Source organism: Opisthocomus hoazin, chromosome 10 (assembly GCF_030867145.1).
Source record: "Opisthocomus hoazin isolate bOpiHoa1 chromosome 10, bOpiHoa1.hap1, whole genome shotgun sequence".
NCBI lineage: Eukaryota > Metazoa > Chordata > Aves > Opisthocomiformes > Opisthocomidae > Opisthocomus > Opisthocomus hoazin.
Window position 1 is genome coordinate 17774619 of NC_134423.1, and position 21054 is coordinate 17795672.

General features: G+C 38.5%; 1 protein-coding gene across 1 annotated transcript in view; it reads left to right on the plus strand.

Moving 5' to 3' along the window:
* PRTG (protogenin) overlaps positions 1-21054 on the plus strand; it is an 86454-nt gene that overhangs the window by 37866 nt on the left and 27534 nt on the right. Inside the window, exons 4-11 of the mRNA XM_075432112.1 lie at positions 832-965; positions 1281-1418; positions 2557-2715; positions 3339-3498; positions 4140-4387; positions 8319-8483; positions 9514-9819; positions 11010-11198. Of these exons, the coding sequence (XP_075288227.1) occupies positions 832-965; positions 1281-1418; positions 2557-2715; positions 3339-3498; positions 4140-4387; positions 8319-8483; positions 9514-9819; positions 11010-11198 (1499 nt within the window). The remainder of the gene's footprint in view (positions 1-831; positions 966-1280; positions 1419-2556; positions 2716-3338; positions 3499-4139; positions 4388-8318; positions 8484-9513; positions 9820-11009; positions 11199-21054) is intronic.

The window sequence follows — 21054 nt, forward strand, 5'->3', positions numbered from 1 at the left end:
ATAGGTGTTATGAGTGCAGACCAGGATCGCTGGCTATTGTCTACACAGTAATCATTGACCTGTGAATTGTCGTTGGAGAATTTTGTATGCAAGTCATCCTCAGGAATGGGAATTGCTGTGGGATACAGAATAGATGGACTTTGACTGGGGGGGTGATTTGAACTAGCAGGATTCCTTTCACAGAAGAATTGATGCTGAATCTGTTTTTCTTTAGAGAGCCAATGAAGAATTATATGTACAGAACATGGGGTTAAAACACTTCATGCTAGGGAAATTCTGCGCAGGGGGACTTCTCTTGAATTGATGAACTTGAATCATACAGCCTGCTCCCTGCCAAATTCTTTTCCTGTCCTGGTTGTATTCATTGAACCTACTCCCATCCTTCTCAAAATGTAACTTTTGTTGAACATGTCTAAGATACTAGCATGCAAAGGAAGGTAAAAAGAGAAACATAAAAATTGAAAGCATAGGTGGGTTTCTGGGCACTGTATACCAGTTATGCCAGTATATCAGAAATTGCTGCCAAAAATCATCCAACGTAAACAGTGTGAATGTAGTAGCGGGCTAAAGAAGGTTGGAATGGTTGCTTCTGAGGGTGAGAGGATCTGCTTGTTGAAAGTAAATTCCTCTGCTCTCATCATGGTGTCTGGGGGCATCTCGCCTGCAGTTCAGAAATGCAGGGAGGTGAGTCACTTATAATGTTGTCAAGTTTCCAGCCTGCTGTTCCCAGGTCAGTGTAGCAGTGGCGGTTTGTAAATCAAATTGTTGATTCCGTGATGGTGTTCACTGGTTGAACGTTTGTCTACATTTCTCTTTTTGTTTCTGTGACAGGATAACTGCTTTACCTACAGGAGTTCTTCAGATCTATGGTGTTGAACAGAAGGATGCTGGGAACTATCGATGTGTTGCCACAACAATAGCCAATAGACGTAAAAGCAGTGAGGCAGTGCTGAGTGTTATTCCAGGTACTCACCACGTGAGATTTTGTTTTTTCAATGACATTATATTCTGTTTTACATTACATCAAAAACACTTACATGCGTTGAAGACCTGTAACTGTCATCTGAACCACTTGCCCAGATAATAATTTTACTTGCTTGTATCTTGTGGCTAAAATATTGTTCAGTATAAGTTTCCGCAATTACTGAAATAAGGCTTTGGTGTAAATTTAATTTTAAGCATCCTTAAAATGTCATGCTTTAGTTCATATTTAATTGAAGTTTTATTTAATTGTTCTCACTTTCTTTTGACTTTTTTAAAATTGCTTTTTACCTCCAAAGCCTCAGACTTGAAGCCTTTTCACAAGCCATCTATAATAGCTGGTCCTCAAAACATTACGGCATCTCTTCATCAAACTGTCATACTGGAGTGTGTAGCCACAGGGAATCCAAAGCCAATCATCTCTTGGAGCCGGTTAGGTAGGTCTTAAAATTACAGCATTCAACCTTCAGCCTGTGGAGAGGAAGTGAAACTGGAAAGAAAGGATATCAGCAATTAGGTTACTGTTCTGAGGCTTCACGTAGTAGGTAACGATTAGTAGGTTAGGGTAAGATAAGTGAAACACTTCTAGTTGCATACTTCCATACTGCTGTTAAGCCCTGAGGTTTTCTGAGGCTTTGGACTCCCTGCTTCTGCTGTCAATCCTGCACTGTGCTCAGTGCCGGGTAGGGTGATGACCTCCAGGGATCTGTGACTCAGAGTAGAGTCAATGGTGAATTAGGGCAGGTTGGAGTGGTTGCATCCTATGAAAAAATCCTGTAAATGTTTCTCCCTCCCTTCTTAGAACCAGTACCTGAATGTGATTTGCACCTTGTGTTAATGGACCATTTGGACTATGGATAGGTATAGTCAAATGCCAAGTAGTCAGCCTAGAAGAGGAGAAGAGAGGGAATGCAAGAAGAGTAATAACACTCATCAGCGCATCACATTTTTCCATGAAAACTACCTCTGTTTTTATTCTGACATGTACCTAAATGTGGAAGCTGGAACTGTACTTGTGGAAACATGATAAGTTTTCCTACATTTTTATTTCTGAAAATGGGAAAAATAAAAATATATTTCCTGGTTGATTCAGTGGCTTTGATAGATAAAAAAGTAAGTAAAAAGTTATCTAACAGTCATAGCCATTTACTGTGAAAACAGAAGATGATATACGGTAATCAAATATACTCATTTTATCCCCAGCATAATTCAGCAGGAGTTAGATGATTCCTATTTGTAAAGATGATGTGGGTGTTGGTGGTGGTGAAATGAATCGTAGTGCAAGGCAATTGGGGAGGCTAACTGTGAAAATAGCATTAGTTTTTTTAGCTGTGATGGTGAATTGCAGATATAAACCCCTTTTACCAAGTGGTGAGACCCAACCATCTGAATGGTCAGATAACTAGAGTGAAGAGCAAAGCAAATGCAAAATGGAAATCTCTGTGATTTCCCTTTGCATCTTTTGACTTTTAAAATCTAATCTATGTTATTACTGAGTAGGCAACCCTATTTAGATAACTCATTTAGATACATTGAACAGCTTAGTAACCGCACTTCTCCCACTCTCTCAAATAGACCATAAGTCCATTGACGTCTTCAATACCCGTGTCCTTGGAAATGGGAACCTCATGATCTCCAATGTGAAGGTGCAGCACGCAGGCGTGTATGTCTGTCGAGCCACTATTCCAGGCACACGAAACTTCACGGTAGCAATGGCAACTCTCACTGTGCTGGGTGAGCCTGCTTGGACTTCCACAGTGTGTTCTAACAACTTTTGTCTGTCTTGAGCTTGTGTTATGTGCTGGGCTGAATTTTTAATCTCGAGCATAGTGTGCCAAGAGCTGTAGGGAGACTGCAGAGAAGAAACAGATCGCAGAATTGTGGCTACTGCCTTCCGTCTGTTGCCTTGGATGAGAAGTGTCACATACTCAACCTTTGAGTTAAGCTAGCAGTTCATTTGCGCTTGGAGACACCCAGGTGCAACGTTTGCTCTGGGAAGACAGGCTTTCAACACAGAAAAGAATTCCATAACAGAGTAGAAATATATAATATGTAGGTATGCTTTGTGAGCAGTATGTCATAGGCTGGAGTTTGATTTGTTTGTATGCATAAATGCATGAACAAAAATGTGTAGATATGTTGCTATCAGTGCCGATAGTATTTATCTTTAAAGAAATGTGCTTTGTTTACATTGAAAATGCTTTCTGCATGGGTATATGTGTACTTGAGTGGTCTGAGGAGAGAGGTTTGTGTGTGAAAAATTCATTATTATTCTGGCTGTCCTTGCATTTGTGGGGGCTTGATCTCCTTTTTCTTTTTTTTTTTCTCCCTCCCCCCACCTTGTTGCTTATCTGTAGCTCCACCTTCATTTGTGGAATGGCCGGAAAGTTTAACAAGACCTAGAGCTGGTACTGCTCGTTTTGCTTGTCAGGCAGAAGGAAATCCTGCCCCCAAAATTTCATGGCTAAAAAATGGAAGGAGAATACACTCCAATGGTAGAATAAAAATGTACAACAGGTAAGATTACAACTGCTGTATGAGAGCTGTGCTACTGATGTGCTACCAAAGGATGAAATTCCAGTAACTAAATGTAGCCAAGCAAAATATAACTCAAGTAAACATGAAATTGGATATTAAATGTAGTTATGGACATTTTCTTGGCAGAAGGAATGCAGATTAGTCAACACCTAAAATCCTCAGCAAATTTTTTGTGATTGCTGCCTTACCTGAGGGGGAAACTGAAGTGATTTCACCAAAGAGTTGCTTTAGATTTATAGTAGTGTAGCAGAGACCAGAATCTTACTAGCTGTTTGAGGCTCTATTTCACTACTACTGCATAGGAACAGCTCATATTAAAGAGTTGGTTAAGAAATGACAACCCTGAGGTTGTGCTTTTTGCAAGTGGGGGATGGATTTACAGATTTGTTTTCACTGTGCCTGGCTTTGCAGGCATAAGCATAAACATGGCAGGTTTTGAGGAACACTTTAAGTTGCTAAATTTCACAGCTGCATATGCATTTCTCATAGAAGATTTTGTGGCACGTAACTCAATTCTAAACTCAAGAAGTAGAGGCAAACATAACTGTTGTTGCATTATGTAGAGCTAAGTTTATCCAAGATATGAGCTTTTTTCCTCTCTTTCTTCCTTTTGGATTCAGTAAATTGGTGATTAACCAGATCATTCCTGAAGACGATGCCATTTATCAGTGCATGGCTGAGAATAGCCAGGGATCTATTCTCTCCAGGGCCAGGCTTACTGTGGTTATGTCAGAAGACAGACCCAGTGCACCTTACAACGTCCATGCTGAAACGATGTCAAGCTCAGCGATCTTGCTAGCATGGGAGAGGCCACTGTATAATTCAGACAAAGTGATTGCATACTCTGTGCATTACATGAAAGCAGAAGGTAAGCAGATTGGTTTAAATACTGTTTAACTACTTCTGCATGGTAAAAACTTGAATGTCCTTGCAAAGACTGTCAAAGTGGAATGGTTTGTAACCAGGGCTGCATCAGAGCATGGAATGGTTCGTAACCAGGGCTGCATCAGAGCATACTGGCATATAAATGCATATTGTAATCAACAGGCATGCTTGGGGAAAAATGCTTGTGCCATTTGTGGGACTGAGCGTTCTTCCAACTCGCCCTTGTCTGATCGCTCCAGTAAGCAGATTTTAAAGTCAGGAATGGGCTTTAAAACCTGGGGCCTCCGTACTACTATCTGGATTTGCCTCTGTCCTCAGCAGGACCTTCTGCCTACTCTCTTCCATGTGTGTGTGCTTGGCAGGGAAGGACAGAGCACACAAGAGAATCCTGGAGGCTTACAGAGTTGAACTTTTCACAAGAGACAGCTCTTTTGGCTAGATCCCCAAACTCTTGTGACTTTACTGGATTTTGTATATTTTGGAGTAAAATAATTGACATTTTATTGGCTTAACTATCTTCTCTTAGAATGAATGTTGCCTGAATGGTAAAATCTACTCTCCTTTCAACCCTTGGTCTCCTATAATGAGAAAAGTATACTCAAACTCTAAAATATGCTGAAACAACTATGAACAGTTTATCTAGTCTCTGAAATTATATATAAATTCCTGTATAAAAGGGAATGGATAGTTAGAATAAAAATGAGTAACTAGACATTTTAAACTACCTTAGTATTGTGCAATTGCTTTAAGGTAAGGTAATCTTTAAGGTGATAGAAAACAGGCATTTTTCATAAGGAGGAGAAGTGATTGCCAAATGACTTGAAAATTTGTTAGGTGCGTGGCTCAAACTAAGCGATGCAGCTCTGTTTTCTAGGAGCATTTTCATTTTCCATTTTTATGCAGTAAGTGGTTTATTCAAGGACAGGACTGCAGATGCTTAGCTCTGTGCGGAATACCAGTCTGCCATCTGCTAAGCAGAGGACAGGAAGGACAGCTTAATTACTCTAATACTGATGCAGGAATAGCTGCCTTTGCTTTTGCAAGTGGGATCTTTCAGGATACAAGAGAATTTTGTCGGAAGGAAGGAAGGAAAGAGTTTTCAAAGATAATGAGGACAAGAGGTGCGTGAAATTACCCTCTGCACTTTCAGTCACCAAGGTATTGTGCTCACAACCCTCTCTTAAAGCTAATATGAATAAAGTTACACTAGATAAGTTATCTGGGTAATTGTATGTCTGGTGCCAGTGTAGACAGCAGAGACCGGGTAACTTCAAAGAAAACTGGCAAACTGTCCTTAGGGACGTGTGTATTTGTGCAGGAAATACTCTCGCACAGGAGTGAATGGAGGTATCTTATGAAATGTGTTTTCTGCAAAATCATTTTGCAATCCCTGCTTCATTTGCTGACTTATCCAGAGGTTATGTCTTGTGAAATGAGATTGTAGCTTGTCTTGGTTTAAAAAACAAGACAAACTCCAAACACCCTACAAGAAAACTGTGATTTGTTTGAACTTGCTTTCACAAATACACATTGTCATGTTTCCAGACTGTCTTGTGATATTTACTTCATTTAATATAATGGTATTGTGTGTCCTTTCACATTAGTAAAGAAATCCACACAGGGAGAGTGGGGAGGGCTGTGTTAGGAGGAGTAGTTATAGTGACAGGAATCAAAACATAGGTGATCTGCATGCTTTTTTCTTTTTGGTAACATGATTGGGTAGTACCAGATGATCTGCATCAGGACATAAAAACACTTTTGTCTCATTTTATAGAAAAACGTTGAGCTTTAAAGGCTAGTGGACTGCGCTTTGGTAAAAATAATTGCTTTCTAAGTGATGGTCTGTAAACCATTCTCAGGATGTTGTCCACATATCAGAGATGTTATTAAAAACCTAGAAAATGGCTTTGTGAGAAAGCCATCTCTCTCTAATGTAAATTTAGAAGTAACTATATTTAAAGAAATGCAAATTAAATATTAGGGAAAATCTTATGATGACATTCACACCATACCAGGCCATAGAGGTGCTAACACAGACTGTTGACATTGTCAAAACCTTATTTACTCTGTAAGAATTCTGGATAATAGTGTATTAATGTAAGTATTTTGTATGGATGTATTGCTTTCATTATTCCTTTCAGCCTGTCTTTCCCCAGTCCCCCCTCACACCTTATTTCAGACCCTAATGAAAATTAAAAATTATCTCAGATGTATCTGACTTAGCTAGAGTGTATCTTACTTGCTTAAAGCTTCTCCTGTGTAACTTTTTACTTTATAGATTGATGTTCATATATTGCTCTCTTGTTTTAGTTAGGACCCACATTTGTCAGTGTGAATAAAGAACATTTTATTGCAAAAGCAAAACAGTGCTTGCTAAGTCTCCTAAGTTCTACTGATGCTTATGATTCCAGAAACTTTAAACAGAAAGGAAAATGGGATAATACACTAGTCATATGCAGTTCTATAGCGTGTTTTTCTGTAGACTTCACAATGTGCTAGGTGCTTTGAATACAAAAGATACCATCACTCATCGTTTAATTTCACAACTCAAGTATTCTGATGTTTCACTGTAAAAACAGGTTCAAGTCCTCTTCTCTGTTTAAAAAAAATTGTTTTAATCAAGTTAGTTGAAGAAACTAACAGGTGGTTTTTTGTGGTTTTGTTTTTTGTTTCTTTAAGCAGAATATTTTACATTCAAATCAGGGTCATAGTAGCAAGAAGAATAAGGGTCTGATGAGTGTGCACGTTGGAGTGTGTTAATTCCTTGTTAGTGATTTAGAAAAGGCACAAAGGGAACACTGATTGTGGTGGAAGGCAAGCGTTGTTCTCTATTATGGCTGTTTCATTAGGGCCTCTGCATGAGGCCTAGCAATCCATTCAATGAGAGAACAAGTCCTTTTAATTTGAGCTCAAGGATCTTGTTTAGCAGGTCAGAAATCGTGCCTTACAATTCCTAATTAACAAGCCATTAACTAGTCTGTTGTGAGATGCTCGAAATCTTGTCTAATTAAAATGCTATCAAGTTAATTCATAAATGTGGGAAAACTTAATGGTGGAATTTGCCTTTCGTTTTGTTTATAAATTCAGTTGTGAAGAGGAGGAGCTGGCTCTTACAGAGTTTTGATTAAGCTGACTTGGTGTGAATTGTTCGTTAACACAGCAGCTTTCACCACACTTATTCCACTTCATAGCCTTCCTCTATAATAAAGCCCAACAAAGACAAGGAGTGCTGCGTACATTGCTATGCATATTTTAATGTGAATTGCTGAGATTTTTTTCTTTTTTTTTTTTTTTTTTTTTTAACAATTCACTAAGGAGCCAAACATTTTTGAAGCTTATTCTGGTCTGTTCTTAATGGCCTTTGTCCAAATTAAAGAAAAATCCATGTCAATCAAATGCAATAGAATTCACAGGGCTAAAATGAGATTCTTTTGCTGAATAAATTCTTTCTGTTTGTTTCTTGAGGGGTGGTGGTGTTTGTTTTGTTTTTGATGGAGTGGAACCTTGGCATTCCTCGCAGCCTGCTATAGAAAAGCTCTGTAAATAGGTTTTGAAAAATACCTCCCTGACGCTAAACAAATAGATTTAGAAGCTTGGTATGAATGATAAGGCTATTAGAGCTCGTCTGTTGTGTTACTGTACATTGGGCACAGTTTGTTGTGACTAATTCTAAATAGGGTTTAGAATTGCATTCAGCATCCCTTATTAAGGAAAATGCTGAAACACCATAATCTCACCACAGCAAGACACAGTTACTCCTGTGCATAAAAGACTTTTTACTTAGTAGGGCTGAAAAAAATAGAGGTAGGCTGGGGAAGAACATGAAATAACTTCGTAAGATCTTAAAGCCAAGAAACTATGCTGTTGGGAGATTGTCAGGAATTTTTGTTTGCCTAACCCTTGTTTTATGCCAGGTTTAAATAACGAAGAGTACCAAGTGGTCATTGGAAATGATACGACCCATTACATTATTGATGACTTGGAACCAGCCAGCAACTACACCTTCTACATTGTAGCTTATATGCCTCTGGGAGCCAGTCAGATGTCAGATCATGTGACTCAGCACACCCTTGAAGACGGTAAGAGAAATACCACTGATGCAGGTGAACATTTTTATTTGCACTGAATAGAAATGTGCAATCCAGTGCTAACAGCTATTGAGCATCCCAAATTTCCAGTGATGTCAGTGAGACTTCTAGATCCATGCAACGTAAGCCTGAGCCAGCTAAGGAAAGGAATGAGAATAAAACAACATTCTGACAGGGCAACATTGTATATTACACAGTATCTTTTTTACATTGAAAGACTTTTCAATAAATCATGTAAATAAGTATTCTAGGTCTTTAAGAACTCTCCCAGTGTTGAGAATTTCATGATAGCCTAGAATTTAGTGTCTATAACTTTCTCTTGGGCATCTGAAACATTCATCAAACTGTAAACCCACTGCACCTTTTGCAAATTTTGAGGGAAAATTTGGAATAAAAATTTGCTATACCAAAAAAAATGAACATTGTGGGTTTTGTTTGTTTGTTTTGTCTGTGTGCTTGTTAGAATCAGAATTTCATAAAAGACCCTACTGACTTTTCTCTGCAGTGATTTAACTAATCAGAACATCATGGCAACAAAAACTGCTCAGTATAGTTCATTAGAACTGATTAATAAATTCTGACAGGGTTAAGCTTTGCCAGTTCCAGTTGTCTGCCTGTCTCTTTGCCAGGAGTTACTACCCTCATTATATGCTTGGCGGAAGAGAACATGTACTGAGTCTTCAGCAGTACAAGTTGTTGTCTTGACTGTCGGTTTAAGCTGCTGCGTCTGACCTTGACAGTCAGTTTGTCAGATCAGTAAGGTGCTGATTGCCTTTGATTACTGCTGGCAGCAATCAGAGCAGAAGGTGAGGGCTGTACATAAAGGAGCTTGCTAAGGCTATCTACACGCAGAAGGTGAGAAGTCCAGGCAGTGTCAAGTTATCCTTAAATTAAACAATCTACAAAACTTCTTGGATTATTTACTCTTATGTTACTGGCACCTCATCATAGGCTAAGGTGTCAGATGAGAATTTTCCATCTCTCTTCCCTGAGCTCTGAAGCTTCGTCTTTTCCTTTTTAGTTCCCTTGAGAGCTCCTGAAATTAGTTTGACAAGCAGAAGTCCTACGGATATTCTCATCTCCTGGCTGCCAATTCCCGCAAAATACAGGAGAGGTCAGGTGGTCCTGTACCGTCTGTCTTTCCGCCTCAGCACAGAGACCAAAATCCAAGTCTTGGAGCTCCCAGGAACTTCAGATGAGTATCTTCTCGAAGGCCTGAGGCCTGACAGTGTCTACTTGGTTCGTATCACTGCTGCAACAAGGATTGGCTGGGGAGAGGCGTCTTTGTGGACTTCCCACCGGACTCCCAAAGCTACAAGTGTGAAAGGTAATTCTTAATGTTACCAGCAGTCTAGAGATGGGGTCAATTGCAGGCTTCATCTGAAGGCTACAAATTTTTCTGACAGGTAGTGCAAGGATGTGAAATAGATTTTCCTGTTACATGTCCTTGTTCTGGAGATCTAGAAAATAGTGTCCTAACTATGATTCTGTGAATAATCTGCAAAAATTTATGATTCCTTTGATAAATTAAATGCAGTTGATACATAGTTTCATGATCAAATGTTGAAGAGGAACTAATCTGTCTTATGAAAGGCTTTATATGTGACAGGAGAAGGAAAAGCTGATATATTATTTTGGTGTCAATCTTTGATTGTTTCCACATGTTGATGTTCACATATTTGACGTGGTGGCAGGAAACCTGAATTTATGTTTGTGAGCTGCTCAAATGTTTTAGCTTGTAGACTTGTGTCCAATGATAACACAGTTTTCTTCTGGTCTGTAGCATTTGAACAAAAACGTCCAACAACCCCAAACCCCATTGTTGTTCAGTGTAAAGTACCCTTGTGCAAATTGGGACATTACACATTAGCTGTGTGTACAGGTACTTTAAAAGCTCTGAGTTGATGCATGCATGTCTCTATTACAAACAAAATGCACAAATGTTTTGAATATGCAAATTAACTTGATATTTGAAGTTTAAGTTGTTACAATTGATCTTTGGAATATATCATTATTTAGTAATGTCATGCAGAAAAGCATTCAACTTTGCATGAATAGCTTGAAAAATATGTAGAATTGAATTTAACTTTATTTCTTAGCTGTAATCCACATCCATCCACTTTGGATTTCATTGAGTTTTGACTACTATAGCAAATTACTAGGACTTGATGAACTGTGATGTTATTGTTAATTGCATTTGCTCTGGCTCCCTTCAAAACAGGAGATAATTTTATAACTAACTTTGTAGTGTTTTGGTTTCTTTTGAAAATAACTACCTTATAAATTTAATAAATAAATTTATTAAGATGCGGAGTTAAAAATGTTTCTATTCTGATTTATCCTAAATTAAGTTGTTAAATTAGCATATAGGGAGTCAGACATCATAATAAAGAAATAAATATATGAGTACACAGATGAGTCTTGAGTGAACTTTGGACTGATGAGGATCCAAATTTTTGTGTGATAATTATTTGTTTCGAGAATATAAGAATATTATATATATTTCTCTCAAACCAGCACCAAAGTCTCCTGAGCTGCGTTTGGAGCCAATGAACTGTACAACCATTACAGTACAGTGGCAGCAGGACTCTGAGGACACTGCAACTATTCAAGGGTACAAGCTGTATTACAAGGAAGAAGGCCAACAGGAGAATGGACCGATTCTGTTGGATGCCAGTGATCTTGAGTATACTGTCAGTGGTTTAGGTGAGTGTGTAAAATATTTCTTAACTGTTCTGGAAGACAGCAAAGTCAAAGGACATCTTGGAGAGCTTAAATCATTAGACCTGTAAGGCAACAATGTTAGGTTTGGCCATCTCTTTTTCCAGCAATAAGCTTTGCAAGCTTGAGTTACGCTGTTGATGGAATAATCCTCTCACAAAATACGTGTTGCACAACACGTACGCAACCAGGTCTTGTAAATCTTTTGTAACTTGGAAGAGGGATACTCAACTGCTTATTACAAGATACAGAGTTTACAGTTACTAAAAAGTGCTAGTAAATGACATGTCCTTTTAATATTCAGTTTAATGCTCAGTTTTTTCAGCTTTTGTGTATTTATGCCTGATTTAGTAACAGTGAAAGATTAATGCAAAACACCAAAGATTTTTCTTTGGTATTTCTAGCCTACTTCTCTGTGCCTTTGTCACACGTATACTGCACAATAAGCACTGCTTGATCACTGTAGTAGCAAGTAACCCGTGTGCATGTTATTATCCTGGTACTATTTTTAATCAGTACTTGTAAGTATTTGCAGGACTGAGCACAAAGATTAGGGCTTGCTTAGAGCTTGCTGAGTCCCACTGGAGTCTTTCCGTTGATCATCTGACTGTTTCCTCTTGTAGCTCTTGCAATGCGTATTAGTACAGATATGTTGGTATTATCCCTAGGCAGAAGATGCTTCTGTTTACATACATAACTGAGAATTTCTTTCATAAAAAGATGCAATCTATAATGTAATCAACAAAAGTAATACAGGACTTGACACTCAGTGTTTGAAGCGTGTTGAGACAGTTTACTTAGGGGTACTGTGGAGAATTTATCTTGACTAAATTATCAAGATTGACCTGCAGTCTTAACTAGGTCAAATGGCCCCTTGACCACACTGAGATGTTCTCATCTGCTGCATACAGTTGAGGTACTATTTTAGGGGAGATTTGAGGAGAGCATTCTGGTCTGTTAACTGGACAACTGACCATCTGTGACCATTTCTAGCCAGAGCATCTGGCAGCAGCTGACTGTTTAACAGAGCTGTGAGACAAAAGAGCAGTGGGTTGAAAGGATGTGGTGTCTGTGTGTCCTGGGACATAAATGCATTTTTTTTGTTGTCTTATCGTGCAGTTACAAAGCAGTAATTTCAGATCCATGCAAACTTATTAACTGTGTGATCCATATCATGTGGATTTTCTCAGTATACTAATCCTCCTCAGATTAAAATATGATTTTACAGAATTTGTTAGAATGTATATTAAGTGTGTGTTGTTATTGGTCTTTCTTTCCAGTAAGCATGTAGACAGGAGAAAACAAAAGCAAAGTGAGTTTGGGAAATTACAACTCTCAGATGGTCACATTGTTAACTGAATTACAAGAAGTGTGGCCATGGAAGAATTCATGTGCTTGAGTTAACCATTCAGTCACGGTGCACGTGATGTGTTGAGTGTCAGAGGTTAGATCCACTGAAGAGTATTTTTTTTCGAATAACTTCAGTAGAAGTAATCTTTTTTTGTATTTTTAATGGTATGTATTATTTGAAGTGTATATAAAATATGGGAAATTTTCCTGTGTAAGTTTCTTTGCTGGTTTATTATTTTTGTTTGCTTTGTAGCATTTACAGAAAAAGGCATTCATTGCTACAGCTACAAAAGGCTCACTTGGCACAGGAAATTTGATTAGGTCATAATTTTCCACTGCTGATTACATATGTTGAAGCCTGGAAAGTTCATATAGGCTTCTCTTAGTGACAGTGCCTGTCTGACTACTGTATTTGCCCATTGAGAAGCTGCCTGTTTGAAATACTTGTGCATGCTAAATTGTTTCTTAAAAACAGTACTCAGCCAACCTTTTTCTGCCTGTGGCAGCTGAGCATGTGGAGAATATAGCAGGTAAATTTACACACAATATATAAACCCACAAAGACTGTGGCAACATCTGCGCATTAAGAAGAGACTGATTTGCTTTTCTTTTTATCTCTTGTGAATAATTAAATAATTTGGACCATGTTATTTTATTTTTGCATTTCAAATTTAAAATATTAGTTATTAGGAGGTGGTCCTACCTGGTAGAATTTGAGATAAAACAAGGCAAGCCACTACTCCAGGTTTTGTGACTGTGGTAAACTGAATCTTTGTGAACTGGACAGAGGCTTTGAGAACTAATGTTCTGTCATCCGTTTGCCTCTCCTGAGGACGGTAAACTACTGATTTATTGACAGCCTCTTTAAAATAAATGTCTTCATTATGAGCTACAGGAATTAGCAGAACACTGCAAATGTGAAACCTGAAAGGGAAAGGTGTATGTTAAGATTTTTGGTTTTATATATGTTGGATAACATGGTCAAAAGAAAAGGTTATTCCTAATTTGGGAGAATTTGCCAGTAGTATTAGGTGTTTCCCAGTGGCAAAGATGGAGTAGTTTGTCGTGCGTTATCTGTTGCCACTGAAGTTATGTGGCTTCCAAACACTCCCTCTTCATGTTTTGGTTTGTCATGACCCAAGGCTGCTCTACCATTCCCTGTTCTCTTGCATAGTTAATAAACTGCAGATAGACTTCTAGTGACATTTGGAGCATGTCAGTATGTCTCTCCATGGAACTTTCTGCAGATGTAGGTACAACTGCTGATTGTGCAAAATCTGTGTATTTGAAGGTGATGATTCACTTACTCTGTGGCAATTGAAGTGCATCACAAAATTAGAATCCATAATATTCTCTAATCAAAGATAATTAGCACTGATATTATAAGCACTATTGATTGCATTGATTGTTGAGAGCATTGATGTAACTACTGTAAATGTTTTGCAAATGTCTACAGGACTCTTGATGGAGGGACAAATGTGACAGGTAAAGCAGAATCAGCAACGTTAGTCTAAAATAGGTTACAATGATTGAACATGAAATATAGCAATATGAATATTATGCTATGTTTTAATCTCTTGTTGGTTCCTGTCTTGCCTTTTGAGAAGCGACCTTTCTTACTCCAGTGTAGGTCTACCCAGTTACTTCTGTGTATTTTTAAACTGGATTATTTAGCGTGATAGTCACCGTTTAAATAGAATTAAATGATCTGATCAGAGTCAGGGCTGCCATTCTCAAAATAAATATCCACAGTTTCACATAGACTTTGTTTGTGTTAAAGATCTTGGCATTTATTTTTCAATAGCAGGCCATTTCCTAGTCCAGTGTAAAATTCCATTATCACTTGAATTTGCCACAGGAGCGCAGACCCTTGGGTGCATACCATGCATTTTTGCCTCTATTTTTAATTCCTTCTTTGCTTCCTCCTGCTCTAGAAAGTTTTCCCTAACAGAAAGTCTTTCACTGTGAAACTTGATGAGTCTGCTCGTACAGGTTCTCTTTCCGTAAAGTTTCACAATATGTGTTTTCAGAAGTTGAAGTGAGTTTTGTTGGTTGAAGAGTTTGTTTGGGAACCTTCTCACTGTGCAACAGGAGAGGGATTGGCAAAGCTGGAAAGTTAAAACAAAGGGAGTGTCCAGAGAAGCTCATCTCCCCCCTTAAATGTCTTCAAATTATTTTTTTCAGAATATTTTAATCATGTGCATATGCATCTCGGCCTCAGTGTTGTTGGTACTCACTGCTGTGCTAGGTGCTGTTTGCCTGTCACAGCTCACTGTATTCGCAGCTATATGACTAGTAGGAAGGTAGAAGCTATACAAGAAAGGCAGTGACTCAGAAGAACACATTTTAAGCTTATCTGGTTTATTGGAGCCAGTAACTCTTCATATCTAGGTTGTAATGCTGATAGGAATCTCATCCTAGAACCTACATCTGGGGAGAATAAAATAAAATTCAGCTTCTTGGTTAACAAACTCAAGAAAGCATGATCAGTTCTGATGCTGTAACACAAGAACGCTGTTCTTCAAGTTGCATGGAAGTCTCCCTCTCAGTTTTATTTTTCAGTTCTTATCATGCTAGTAACAGCAGTATTTTTACTAATTAAATGAATGCCAGTGGTGATGGGGGAATGCAACATGTTCTTGTGCCATTAATGCCTTCTACACTTGGAGGGAGGGAGGAAAGCAAGAATTCACTCTGCTAATTCCTCCTTCCGCAGTTGCTGTCTGGGAGCTGTACCACCTTGAGTGATGGTAGTTACAGTGAGGATTTCAGAAAGCTGCACTTTGGTGACGAGGCTAACGTGGGGTCTCACTAGATGCGCACGAAACCCTGAGGCAAGCGGGCTGTGGCAGAGATGTGCGCCCCTGGGGGGCTCTTTTGTTTCAGTTGCACACAAGATGGTATCGAAGTAAATAACCGTTCATTTTCAGGCAGACCCCTCAGGGGATGGAAAAACTGGTCTGTTAGCTTTGGTGGAAACGCCTGGAGCGTGGGAGCCCACATACCTTGGCCTGTCCCTGATGAAGGCCCCTTCCCTAGAGAACTTGCGGAGCGGAGTGTGGCTGCAGCACTGCTGGCTGCCCAGGGCCCGCCGCGCCTGCAGGCTGCAGGGCACTGGGCGAACTGCCGAGCGGCTTGATGGCCATGGAATGGAGGGTGTCTGCTGTTAAAAAAAAAAAAAAAAAAAAAAAAAAAATTTAGAAAATGGTTGGTGATTCTTCTGAGGCTTGGAGAGACTGCAAGCTCTCCCTCTGGAAAAGCTTCTTCTATGCTGACTGGGGTCATCGAAGCTGTTTAACCCGAGGGGCATCACAACCGCTTGCTGTTTCTCCTGGTACTCCAGTTTTACATTGCCCGGTGGCAATTTCCCCTGCCCTAATCTAGTTGTTTTGGAAAAATAATTAGATTCTGTCAGACTAATCTGTGCGATTTATTCCAAAAAGTTTGATCTTAATCAGAAAAACTTCCCTGCCTGAAAGCTCTTCTGTCCTACCTCTTTCCAGCTGCAGAGAGGAGAAACAAGGGAAAGTGCATTTCCCTGCCCCGAGTTGGACCAAATTTCCAAGTCAAGAATTTGTAAAAGTCTAAATGACACAAAGACACATTTTGTGACTCTGCATGACAGTTTCCTCTGAAAAGAGGGCCCGTGCTGAAGAATTACCCAACTACCTGCTACACTTAGCATTCCCCAGAGACTTGACCTTCAGTTATTTAATTTCTATTTATATTGCGTTACAACCGTGGTTATAGCTAAGCTTTAATCCAGGGCAGCAAAGATGACAAGGTGATTCTATAGTCTATAGAAATCAAATAAAGGTGTGTAAGAAGAGTCAATGCAAAGATTTTCTCCAGCTGGACTGCCTGATGCATGTCACCCAAGTGTCTCTTGTAATAATTCTGAAAAAGTGCTTGTGAAGTTTCGTAAAGCAGTTGATATGATGGTCAGATATGACACAGTGGTTTCCTTTGCATCGTATTGCAAGTGGATGTGTTAGAAGAATGTAAATTTAAAAAAAACTTAATGCCATCTTTGCCAGCTTTGATGACATATTTCTCATTAAGAACTGCAAATTCTGCAATATTGAGAAGCAACGCTCTAAGAGCATTGCATGTGTTAATGTAGTTATTTCTGATAGCTAGGCTATAATCTCAGTTTTATCCCAGGTTTTGCTGGTGTCAAAATGTAGTCTCACATACTTGTATCTGAGTATTCTGGGATGTCCAAAATTGTGTATGTGGGAATTCATATTGCTTTTTGGTTGTAAGTTACTATGGAAATTTAGCTCAGGATTCCCATAAAATTCAAGGCGCCAGGCATCCTTACAGTTTCATAAAAATACGTGAAAGAAATACAGGTCTTTTCCCCCAACACTTTTTTTTTTTCATAGTTAAATGTTCTCAAATGCCATTCAATAAAATACAGTCCAGTATTACAGATATACTTTATTTCTGCTTGAGGTATTTCTTGAGGTATTTCATATCAGACCAGACATTCAGAGTTAATGAAATGTTGATTTGAACAAACTACAGCTCTGTTTTAGAAAAGATGGGAAATTACTTTAGTTCTTAACTAAAAGCTTGGTTTTCTTGCTTGGAAAACCAGATGATAGCACGGAATGCTGTATATACTGTAGCTATTATATTTACATTGTCACATAGTGAAAAGTGTCTAATAGCTCAGTAGGTGACCAGGACAAATAGTATCATTTATTTCCACTGTTTACAGCTGGGTCAGTCTAGTGTTTACTCACGCTGATTACATCCTTAAACTAAACCTCTTATCTGTCAATTCTCCTGATTGTGTGTTACAGGCTTGCTACTACTACTTATCAGCTAAAACATAAGGGATTTGCTGAGAGAGCGGAGGAGGAATTGGTCATATTGCACAGTAATAAAACCAAAAGCCCTAGGAGACTGGGCATGTTTAAAAGCAACCTCTGCCTCAGCTAACTGTGACCTCTCTCTCTTTCACAGACATGGCAGTTTATGTATATTTGTACTTAACAAACCCGAACTCTTGCCTAGTCCTGGTACGATAGCGCGCTTCCCCTACATGTCAATAAACGAGAGACACACATTCCTTGCTTTATAACCACGCAAGGCAAACCTGTCACCACTCTAAATGAGCCTGTCTTCCAAATGCAGGCATGGCATATCTGCATATAATTTTTTCCCTTGGTTTTGTTGTTTTGTGTTTTTTTTTTTTTTTTTAGGGTTTAAAAGGGGAGGGGGAAAAACCCTTACAGATTAAAAGAGAGAAGGGAGGGGGCTTTATTACCCTGTAACTTTTTTCGCCTGCAAAATATCAAAGCAAGTTCTGCTTTGATAAGCTTTTACCTCTTTTATATAAGGCACCATATTGCATTTTATAGGCTGTAAGTGTAAAATAGTGATCAGACTGGTTTTTTTTTCTGTTATTGGAATTTACACACTGTCGCATCATGTTTTGTTTCAAATGTATGTCAGTGCTAGCAATTTCTCTACATATGTTTGCAGCTAAGAGCTCCTTTTAGATTCAGATTTACTGTTCTTGCTTGTGCAAGAGCTAGGCTGGGTGGCAAAGGCAGGGAGGGAGTCAAACCTCCGTCGTGTGCAGCATTTCTGGTTAGGTACTTGTTGGTCCCTGGGCAGCTTGACAGGTACCAGGACAAGCGAGTGGGGAATATCAGGAGGCTGCACAGTGCAAATATACTGACATGAGGTGACCAGACAAACCGATTCGGAGGCTCACCCACTTGGTTCGTGCATCCCTTATGAAAGAAAAATACTAAACTGTTCTGTTCAGATGAAAAAAAAGATTCACTTCAGGTTGTAAATTGAATTCTTACTGAGCAAAACTGAAGCTAGTGTTTAACGATGTGGCCCTTTGTTAGAGCTTATTGGCGTGGCATCCATGACAACAACTGTGTCTTTAGCTCAGCTTTATTTAAGTACTCTTACACACGACTGAGTGGGAATCCTAGATAAATATCAGCTTGTTCTGAGCAGATTTGCTGAGGAGAGGGCAGTTAACTATCAGCTGCTAATGCTGCATGCTTATTATGCAGTTCAAGTGCCACATCTGTAAAAATGTAGTACCTTCCTTCCTGTGTAGTTCTGCCATTATTTCTCTTGCATTGTGCACTGTCGCAGATTTGTATCATAATTACATATTTTCACTTTAATTTTTGTTATTAAAAATAAGATTAATTTGTCCTGTATTCTTTCTGATAGCATTTACGTTTACCTCTATTAAGGAAATTGGTTTGTCAGTTATTTTTTTAAAATCACATCACAGTTATTCCTGTGCATGTTTATGTTTTTTGAAAGTAAATGCTATTTTCATACAGTTTATTTGTAATGGAAAACTTTAGTTAATGTTTAATGCAATTGTCAATTTTAAATCACACCATCAAGCCTATCAATAGGTTAGTGATTTAGCCAGTAATTAACTTTAGTAGGCGCTGGAATACTGAAATCTGTAACATCTTCATTAGCAGCATAACTGGTTTGATTAAAAGGTTGCATATGACAGACACTTAGTGAGATGAATCTCTAGACTTTCTTTGAATTAACTGCAGAGTCATGAGATGGCTCTAAAATTCATGGAAAATTATTAATTTGTCTACATGCTAAGCACTTAATCTGGGGTCAGAAAGATGCATTCTTGCTCTCCTAGACAGTTAAGATCTTTCAGAAACAGGTAGACTGTGTGTTGGAAGGATTGCCTAATATATTTTTATGTAACCTTCTTGAGCATACTTTCTGAACTGTCTCAGTTTGAACCCATTTATCTGGAAAATAGTCCTGACATCCTCATTTAAACATGCCTTGCCTTTTGCAGTAATTCATTTTAACTTCCCAAGCTAGTAGCTCTTTAAAGGGGGAGGACATGGTGAGGGAGGAGATACTCAAGTGCAGAATGACGATTGAACATACTGTACTTCAAAAAAACCAAAACAGAGTGCTAAAACCAGTTAAGCCTGGCTCTCTAAAGAGATACTGGGAGCTATTAGGATGAGGGAAGTTTCATTATTTCATGGGACAATGCCTTATAGCAATTTTAAAGGTAAAAATATAAAGATACAGGCTTTACTAAAGCAACAGGAGAGATTGTTCTGTGGGCCAGCTCCTGTAGTATGGAGGGTTGTTGCCTATTTTCGAGAGACTTTGTGTGTCTGTCAGCTGTCCCCATAACTGAGTCAGATGCAGTTGTTTCTCTCTGGATATCAGACTAATTGTGTCACAACTGGAAGAACTGGAATCAAGGATGCTGCAAAGCCTTGGAATAGGAGTGGGAGATTTTTTACACTCTGGCAAGATAACGTGTCAGCCTATAATGAAGCAAAATATGTCATCTTCAAAGTATTTAAAGGTAAAATTTTCAGTGCTGGGAAAGCGATTACAATCTTGTAGGAAATGCTCTCTGCTGCTCTGCGTTCTCAGGGTAGAAATTCCACCATTTAAAGCTAAACCTGTGTGGGAATTCAGTTGGGAAATTGTGTCATGTTGATTGAGTAACAGTTAGGATGTATGCAAATAGTGTTTCATTGTTCATTTGCTGGAGCTGAAGGTTAAAATTTCCTTCATGAAAAGGACATATTGATCACTCTTTACATCAAGAAAGTTGTAAATTTTTTTAAAATAAAACCCCTCAAAGTTGCTTTTGAAATGGTTCAAATTATTACAGTGAATATGTAACAATAGACATTTTAATACCTATAATGTAAAAGTAGACCAATAAATAATTTCTTGGAAGTGGAAACTAAGGTAAATGTGTACACCTTTTGTAAATAGGAAAAAGAACAAGCAGTTAACGATGGCAGGAATGACCAGATAATTGCTCGAATTTCTTAAACAAAACAACAAAATAAACCAAACCAAAAAGCCCCTAACAACTATGTACATTCCTGCTATACAATCTTTTTTAAACAGAACTTTAAACACAGTGGTTGCGTTGTGGGTTGTTTTTTTTCTCTCCTGCAATAGGAGGATTTGTCTCTGGGAGACAGCATTATTTAATTTGCTATTTATTGGACTTCATTAGTAAAATACTTAAGTCCTGGACTGCAAAAAAACTGCTCCTTGGAGAAAGCTTAGAGAAAACTCCTGTTATAGGAAATTAAATCAACATTGTCCATTAATCATACTGCATGTCAACCCCCAGACCTTTCTTGATTGTTCTTGGTGAATGTGAGGAACCATTAGATGTGTGGGGTCCTTAAAGGTCTGAGTAAGTCAAAGGGGAAGAGTTTAAAAAAACGCCACCATTAGCACATGAAAGAGACTTCAGAGTGGACAGAAGAAAACATTTGCTGTACAGGGCCAGTTACATTTCTTCATTTTTCCCCGTTGTTTTAAAAGATTATTTTCTTTCTTTGCTAACAACAATCCAGATGTTGTGATCAAAATGTTAACTTCATTTCTCCCAAGGTTTTTTTCATGATCTTTTTGGGTCATGTTACCACTTGTGATAGTTGTATAGGAAAGGTAGGGGCTTTTTGCAAATTCT